The 9,455-nt window shown below is 41.6% G+C and overlaps 1 protein-coding gene across 1 annotated transcript; it reads left to right on the plus strand.

Moving 5' to 3' along the window:
• Window positions 1-293: 293 nt before the first annotated feature.
• Window positions 294-659, plus strand: LOC104074514 (protein lin-28 homolog B-like; the record flags this gene model as incomplete). The annotated part of the gene is given in 2 exon segments (XM_009574661.1): window positions 294-448; window positions 451-659. Coding segments are annotated over 2 exon segments (364 nt in total), but the record flags the coding sequence as incomplete, so codon positions are not given.
• Window positions 660-9,455: the final 8,796 nt, after the last annotated feature.

Raw genomic sequence — 9,455 nt, forward strand, 5'->3', positions numbered from 1 at the left:
CGGCGGCGGCCCTCTGGGGAGAGCGGAGCCGGCAGGCTGGGATCCCGGGTAAAAGGTTCCCCATCCCAAGCACAAAGTGTTTTCTGGCACCGGTGCGACAAAGGGGCTCCTTCCAGGTGACTTAAAAAGCAAAACTCAAATGTACCTCTGCCTGCGACAGTGGGATATCGGTGCAGAAGCCCCCGCTGTTTCACCAGCAGACCTTGTGCACGCTCACACTGAGCTTACCTGACGTAGAAAATCTTACCGTTTGACGCTGCATTTTATAACTAGCTGTCTCTCTTTGTTTTTAGATGCTACAACTGTGGTGGCCTTGACCACCACGCTAAAGAATGTAGTCTACCTCCGCAGCCAAAGAAGTGCCATTACTGTCAGAGCATCATGCACATGGTGGCTAACTGCCCCCATAAAACTCTCTCGCAGCAGCCCACTAGTTCTCAGGGAAGACACCTGACCCGCAGCCTTCCGCTTCTGCTTTCCCGAGAGAAGGGGGAGGAACGCATGGCTACGCGTCTCCATCGTACTCTCAGGAGGGCAGGTTGGAGATCTCAGAGCGCTCAGGCAGGTCACCACAGGAGGCTTCGTCGAGTAAGTTGTCTGTGTCGCCTGAAGAACCGAGCAGAAAGGGGCCTTCTGTTCAGAAAAGGAAAAAAACTTAAAGCGTTTGTCATAACTTACCATTTTCTTTATCCTAGGAACGCATGGCTACGCGTCTCCATCGTACTCTCAGGAGGGCAGGTTGGAGATCTCAGAGCGCTCAGGCAGGTCACCACAGGAGGCTTCGTCGAGTAAGTTGTCTGTGTCGCCTGAAGAACCGAGCAGAAAGGGGCCTTCTGTTCAGAAAAGGAAAAAAACTTAAAGCGTTTGTCATAACTTACCATTTTCTTTATCCTCTTGGGATGTCTACCTCATGCAAGTACAGGGGAAATAATTTCATTATCAGTAGCTGACCTGGAATTTTAACTACTGTTGAGGAACTGTGAATTTTTTTTCTTTTATAGACAAATCACTCCAAGCAAAGTACATTTGAGCAGGGTGCATTACATTTTACCTTCTGTATGTGTGTGTATGAGTGTGCATGCGTGTGTGTGTATGTGTGCATAGCTATAAATATATATTTTTTCCATCAGACCACTCTCCAGCTCCCACAAGACATTACTGTGAAGCAATAGGCACAGTAGCCACAAATGTTCCTGAACGCATTCCTAGAACCTATTTCCAAATGTGTTCAAAAAAAACAAACAAGAAAACCCAAGAAATCTCACTCAAAAGCAAACCAAACCTGAAAAACCACACACAGAACTGAGATCAAGACTGTTACATCTCTTGTGAACCAAAGGATACTTTACTATTTTAAAGCTGCCATATGGTACTAAAGATACTAAGACATCCCCCATGCCATCAATTTGAGTTATTTTCTTTCTCATCTCCACGAAGTATCAAAACCCCTCCCCTCCCCGTGCCCATGCAGGGCAGTGTCATGACTCAACATGGCTCTCATTGCCACCATCTTTTGTCGGTGAGGAGTTTAAAGCTCCAGAAAAGACAATGAATGTGTAGTTTTTGTGCTGGTTTCTGAAAATGTTTTGTTAAATTTATATGGTTGTAACTGTAATTTAGATGACTGTTGTGTAGGGGAGAATGTATAAGTTGTTACCGAACAGACCCTTTTGAGTGGTAGCAGGATACCATCCTGTTTAACCCTTTGTATTCTGTGAACGTTTGGGGGACCTTGATGGCAGTCATAGCAGCAGCAGCAGCAACTTCTCTTGGTCCCAAGTAGTGCCCCTCAATTTGAAGGGACTTCCCCCTTGTTTTCTGTTGAAATGCCATGGAGAGAACTCCCTAGGGTTTTTTGTTGTTGTCTGTTTGGGTTTTAAAGAAAATGAAATGCAAAGCTAATGAGATCCTAGGATAAATAGCTTCTTAAGAATAAAGGTAGATGGGTGCTTGCAGTTGCTCAGCCAGGCTCCCTTGCTGATGATACAGCATGTGTATAGTCAAGAAAAACAGGTGGCTGCTGCAGACAAGCCTGAGTGAAGGGACCTGCAAATTTGCCAGAAGCCCTGGGCATCTTCTCCTTCTTGTGACTTGGAGACTGTTGCTGACCAGAGTGCGCTGGGACCACACACTTCTGCATTAAAAAGGAGAAAGATTGGTGGCCTCAGAGCGAGACTCCCTGGGCTGCAGCCCTTGCTCGGGGTTAATGGAGTTGGAGCCTATCAAAACTTGAAGTCGCTTTCCATTTGTAACTTCTGAATTACCAAGTCATACGTAAGATAACGTACTTTGACAAATCCCATTGCGGATGTAAGTTAATTAGAGAAACCTGTATAATCCTTAACATTGGCAATAAACACAGGCTGTTAAAGCTTGAAAGAGTCAGGTAGGTTTAAGCTCGGATAATCAAACTAAAGAAACAGCCTGCATGAAAGGCTACAGTGAGCCAAAGTCCTACCTGTGGTAACTCTTTTGCAGCAGATAGTTACAGCAGGTATGCAGCTGGCTCATTACATGGCCTTCCCCTTCCCACTTGTCCTGCCAGATGAGACTTTTACTGTTGCTGCTGCTGCTGCTTCAGTAAACAGGTAGTAATCAAATGCCTCAGTGAAGGGCACAATTTCAAGAAAAATATTTTGTGTGAATTCCTTGCCAGTGTTTGCGAGAATCTCGATGGTTTATACTGAAGTTCTCAGTATGCTAATGCAAAGCTTACCTTTGACGATATTGAATGTGATATATCTATAGAGAAGAACTTCCTTGCCTTACGTAAGGATAGTAAACTTATTTAAATTATGTAGACAAATCGAAGTGGCATTGCTTAACCTTCTAGTCGGTGTAAAAACGAGGTTAAACAGCAAAGATGCAAAACTTAGGTCACTTTGAAAATTTAAACCAAAGTTCCTTATAGAAATAGGCAATTGTGGATTTGAAAACTGGTCATTCCCTGTTTGTATGTAAGAAGTTCAGAGCTGAGATAAGGAAATATTTTCAACATGCAGATTTTTATTGGTGCTGTTTGAAATCACTGTGTGCACCAAAGTCAGACTGAACTGCTAAGAGCACATACCAAACCCTATCTTATTGTTGAAAGCTTAAGGTTTTATTTTTATATATTAGAATGTTATCACTATTACATAACATACTCAGGACAAAGAACTTTGCTCAGGGAATATACCATGTAATGTTGTTTTTTCTTTACAGAATAGTCTACAGACCTGCTTACTCAGAACAAACCAAATAGTCTTAGACCTTTTTATCTCTATATAAGTATTATGTACTGATATTAGTAACTACCTCTGAGTTGACATAGACGTACATTTCTGATAATCAGATCTCAGCATTTTGTATTATAAGTTCCTGTGAAATGATAAAGTGATAGTCTGTACTGGTTGCTTATGTGAGCATTTGTGTCTTTACATTCACAGGGTCTGAGTTTTCAGAGATGCTGGGCAACCACAGCTCCCACTGACTTCCAGTCGGAGTTACTCATGCTTAGCTTTTCTAGGAGGGGAGGGATGGGGGACGGGGGGGTGGAGGGGGAAGAATAAAAACACAAAAGCATCAAGCCCACTTTGTTTACATAGGTGACAATAAAATTATTCTGTTTACAGCAAAAGGCTACCTCATATTTACTGCATAAACACACCTTTGTGCTGCTCTAGCCTTAAAGGTGGCTGTTGATCTATGGTACATACTTTTTATCTGTACTAAATATGTAACTGATAGTTCACCACTGCATACATTATGACAAATACTTGTTTAAGATGAAGCATCCATTTGAAATTATGAGACGTTTCCAAACATTTCTTTGAAAGTTTTTATTTTTCTGTCTAAAGGATTATGGGCACTGTTCACGAAAATAAATACATCTCCAGAAGAGACAAAAATGTACATGCCTAAGTTAAACATACAGCAGCACAAGCTGCAGCAGGTAACTACTTAGCACTGGACTGCAGTAGGAAAAAATCTAGTTGTACTCATTCAACAGGCTGCTGCAAATAAGCAAAGAACCCTTTAAAGTAGGAGGCACAGATTGAGTTTGGGATTCTTCCTTCATGTCTAAGGACAAAATTAATATTCTGCAGCATTGGCTCAGCCTAGATTTCCCCTATTCACCAGCCTGTCCTTGCCAGAATGCTTCACAATAAAACTCATTTGAGTAGAAATAGTTCAAATATCTGCTCAGAGAGAGATATTTTTCTCCTAACAATAGTGGAGATAAGGTTAAACCTGGAACAAGAATATCTCTCCCTCCCATTCCCCCCCCAAAATACTCGATTTAATCATAAGGGACATAGTGAGGTGTTTTTCACTCTCCCCCCAAGGAGAGGTCAAGGTATTTATTTACATGCTACAAAAGTTAGGCCGTGAGGAAGACTTGTATTTGGAGGAAGAGCCAAATAACTTTTTGCTGCAGTTGATGGTAAATCTGGCGTTTTAATACCGTTTGCAATATTTTGCTTTTAGCCAGCTTTCAGGGAGTACCAAACACCACATTTGGATCCTACTTCTTCCCTTTGCAGGCCACCTTTTTCAGCCAGTTTTACTCTGCACCAGTGTTATCCTGGAGTTCCTGCTTAGTCATACTTAGTTTTGTGAATAGAGCCCCATAAAAAGTGTTTATAGATCTTGTAACATTCTTTGTAAGAAGAATTATAAAAGAACATGGGAAATCTCATCAAGTCTTAATTTAATTAATTTATCTGTAAGAAATGTTTATCATAAAAAATATATATGTATTCCCCTGTGCTAGATATAAAAGTAATTGGGAAGATATGTACATGTGCAGATGCACTGATTTTAATTTTCTAGAAGTCTTAATGAGATTTGAGTATTGTTTTAGAAACAAGCAGAGCCTTGTTAAATGCATCGATCTTATTTTGCTTAGTGTATCAACAGCCTCTTCTTTAAGATCCGTTGGTTGTGTACCCCTGTTACAACTGTTGACTGATAACAAGAGGTTGATCTATGAACACACACTTCTTTTTTTATACTAAACCGGAGCTGTGTATTAGCAGCTTCGGCAGTGTTTTTATGAGAATGTTGAAAAGTACCAAGGTATTTGCTACCATTGTCATTGCACCAAATGTAAGAGCAACCATCTTTACAAAGGATAATGGTTTTGACTACCTCTTGGATTACTAAGTTAAGCAACAACTGGCTGACAAACATCACCAGACTGGCTTAAACTAGTATGTGTTGCTTGTGGTAATAATAACAATAACCATACTAGAGACCAAAGTGAACACTGATTTCTATATGTCTTTAATACTGTGTCTTATCTAGTGTTTTTAAATTATCTTCTGTAGTATAGATTACCTCATTGTCCATTTTGACTTGTATGTTGTTTACAAGGTGAAATAAAAGAAAAATCACTTGAATTTTATGTTTTAAGAAAAAGACAGTGAGTTGAAGTTTTGAAGGTCATTTCACCTGCTTACTGTCTTGAGGGACTAAAGCACTGATTGCCTTTCTACATATCATGTATTTTATATTCTCATTTCATGCCTAATGTCTTTTTTTCCTGTCAGTCATGGATATTGTGAGGTTTAAAAGAATTACTTGATTAAAAATAAAACATATAACGTTGGCATTTACAGCGAGCCTTTGGGATTTTCTTTATTTGCATGATAAAAAAGCATCATACAGTCGCTGGGCAGACTTTTCATATGCACCTATGTTCACTTAGTTTTAGGATATTATCTTCAGAAAAGATAATTTTAGTTACATAAGCTGTTGTTGGAGGGAGGGAAAAATAAGTGATTAATGCATACATGGATCATACTAGCAATGCTGCAGAAATTGCACCCCAAACCCTATTCAGCTATCAAAATTAAACTGCAAGAATTAAGGCTTTTGGTACTTACTCTCTGTGAGAATACCTTGGTCATTAAAGTTATCAGACATTTGTTTTATTCTCTGGGATGGAAAGCTTTTGGTATTTAAGTCTCATCTTTATTACTTCTTCCATAATCTGTAAGCTTGTACATATCGAATACATGCTAATTTAAAATTACTTGAAGAGTTGCTTCTTTTTTAGAAATGGAAGTGCTGTCATCTACCATTTCCTGGAAATTCCATCCCTAAATTACATAAAGTGTATTAGTGAATTGGATAGCGTTAGTTCATCATTCTATATTAAAAGATTTGAGGGCTTGTATATGCTAGCTCCAGTGCCTCTGTGTTTTAATACAGGGCTCCACATATAGGTGATTAATAGCGAAATTTAACAGTCTCTGCTAAATACAAGGTAGAAAAGGGTTTTTTTGCCATCTGCTCCATCATCTACTCTTCTAGTCACATAAAACTTTCTTTACTTCCGCCCCCCAACCCACCCCTCTAATTCATGGCCTCAAAAAAAAGAGTGAGCTATGAATATGTGTCCCAAACACATGTCCCATCACATCCAGTCCTGTCCCCACTCCCAACCTATAGCCAAATGGTTTCATCACTTTCCTGGAAAGGGGAAGAGGCGACTCTGAATCCCCTTGGCTAAGATCTCCCACATGTCCCGCTTTTGGGTCAATCGTGAGGAACAAGGCTTTCTTTAAAACGTCTTACAAGTGTTCTTTAAGGAACACAGTTCACACTGGGTTATTACACATGCTCCTGGCCTGCCAGACCACACTGTTTTGGGGAATGGGAGGGGACACCTTGGGCATGCCACCATCTAGCTTCTGCGCCATCCCGCAAGATGACACAGGCAGGAGCAAGCCTCGGGGAGTTGTGAGTAGCTCTGGACATGCACAGATGTAAGAAGCCCTTGGAATAAGTAAAATGGAGAAGTCTCCCCTCCAGCAGTGCCTAACAGGGGCTGAAACCAAAAAGCCTGGAAGAGCAGCAACACCTAATTCCTCCCACCTGGTCTCTGAAAAGTGCATGCCACCCGCCCAGAGCATCTAGAAGTCAGTGGTCTTTATCCCTTCGGCTGCTCCCCCAGACAGTTAAGAGCTATTATCTTCATGTTAAAGGCAGGAAGTCATGTCCTGTGCACTAGGCAAAGACGACAGATCATCAGGAGCACCTCAATCCACTGCAGCAAGCCAAGCCCCTCCTTCCTAACCTTGCAGAGAAGAGGTAACTGTCAGGTGACATTAACAGCAACATTGATTCATGCCAACGAGAAGAAATTCTTGGGTTGAAGCTTCTGAATTAGTCAATAAGAGTAACATCAAAATCACAGCAGCCCTTTGAAACAATTATAAAAGCAGCATGTTCCTTTGCTTCCTTTTCTGTAGGTCTTAGGACACCTGCTTGCAAGCTATTTCCAGCCTTTCTGTAACCCCAAGTGGCGAAACAAATTTAGCTCGTTTTGAAAGAATTATATTTTTCCTGCAATCTGCTGGGACCAGGACCTGTTTACACAAGCCAGGCATTTCAAAATCACTCTTAATTCACAAAAGGCTCCATACCTATCTCCTTCCCTCCAGACCAGTCACCTCTTCCCCAATAATAAAAATATCCCAGATGCAAAAAATTTCATGTACTTTCAAGTCGCTTACATATTTAAAACTCTCCTGTATATTTGCACAGGAAGAAACTCTGTGGCAGAGAGGAGGGAGTTCATTCTGTGCTGTCCTGCTCCTGTTTATTCATATAATTTAGGTGATGGCCTGATTAATTAATTTAAAGACCTTTTCAGCAAAGTGCTCTGCTGTGCCCAGTGGCATCTGCTGCCTGCAATGCTGTCGACCTCCAGGACGACCGATTCCCTCGAGAGCAGGTTACTGAGTGCCGGTTGTATTTTGCAAACGTTGCCCACTGCGTGATTGCAGAGTTGTTGCCATTGAGCCCCGGGCACATTTTCAGGCTGCTGATGCTCTGTTAACACGCAGGTGGTCGATTTTTGTTCCCTGGCTGTTCAATATTTGGCCCTGGGCGTTACTTGCTGCACAGCACTTAGCCTAGATATTCAAGGCTGGAGCAGCCAAACAGTTCATAAAACAACACAGATGAACTGGTGTCGTTACTCCCGTTTTACCAGCCAGGAGAAGGTGGACTAGGCAGAAAGAGTAACAAGTACTGAGCTTAGCTATCCATCCAGCTTTAGATGCTTACAACCCAGTTTTTTCCAAATAATCGAAAACTCAAGGCCAGAAAGTATCAGTAGTTTATCTAGTTTGACCTGCTGCATGACACAGGCTATTAAATTCGGGGCGGTTACTGTTGTATTGAATTCTAGCACTCAGCTTTAACTGGAGCCTTGTTTGCTTGGCTGCTTTAAGCATATTTTCCAGTTGGGCTTCAGATCGGGCCTGAATGCTCTTGATAAAAAAGAGATGCTCTGCTCTGTGACAGCTTGTTTTAATCACCTGCTGCTAACAAGTAGTGCCTCATTTCCAGTTCCTCTGGCCTCAACTTCCAGCTCTTTGTCTTTGTCCAAGAGAGTAAAAAGTCCCTTTGTGCACCAGTAAGAAAATGCAAACCCCCCCCCCTTGTTTTTTTCCTTTTTGAAAATGATAAACAAGACCCAGTAGCTTTTTTTATGAGGAGTTGCCTCCTCCTTTATCATCATTCTGAGAAACTTGCTACTCTCCTCCTCCAGAGTCCTTCCACTTTGATGCCGTACCCAGAGCGTATCCAGCTCTGGCTTTAAAACCAGCCTCCTGTCTTCAGCCAGGCAGACTATGGTTCAAAGGCTGCATTACCCAAAACAGACACTAGCCAAACAACATAGTCCTACTAGCCATGGCGATATGGCATTTACTGGGCCACTGCTGGAAGTTGAACACTGCCTTCCTCCCTGCAGGAGAAAAGGCAAAAAGCCTGGACCAGAAGTACGTGGACATTTCCGTTAGTGAAATCATTAACCAGCAGAACAATCCCCCAGCCAAGGCACGGAGTTGGGCTGTGATTTCTTTCCTTTGACGTTTTTCAAGACTAAATGTCTAGAGATGTTTGTAGCTGGAAAAGAACTGATGGACTCATTTTGGCCATTGCTGAGTAAATCTGTTACTGGCAGTACTATACAAAATCATTTTTTTCAGTCATTCTGGCTTACTACATGGATTTATATGGCGGGTGGTTGCACTGCCACACTCTTGGTCTTCAATATTCTAGAAAAGTAATTCTTTTGTCTTCTTTCCCTTTTAGAAATGTGCTGAATTATCATGCCCTAAGTTCTTTAAAGCAACTAGCTAAAAAAGCCCCACCAAAACCAAACAAAACAAAATTTAAAAGCCCTTTAGTTGGAGCATCCAAAATATTCGAGGAAAACAGACCAACTAGACATTTTGGGAAATACTGGCTGAAAGTTACTGGAGTAACTTAAAATAAGTTAAATTTGGAAGTTGCCTATGAAAGAAAGCAGAAACGCTCCTTCTCCCCCAAGGCAGCACAGCAAGGGCAGGGGCTCGAAGTGCAGCAAGTTCCTTTCCATCCAGCCCCCGTTTCTTTCATCTCTCCTTGACCTACACTGACAGCTGCAACAAAAAGTCACAGTCAAGCCTGCT

The sequence above is a fragment of the Fulmarus glacialis genome, unplaced genomic scaffold, assembly GCF_000690835.1.
Source record: "Fulmarus glacialis isolate BGI_N327 unplaced genomic scaffold, ASM69083v1 scaffold16530, whole genome shotgun sequence".
Classification (NCBI taxonomy): Eukaryota; Metazoa; Chordata; class Aves; order Procellariiformes; family Procellariidae; genus Fulmarus; species Fulmarus glacialis.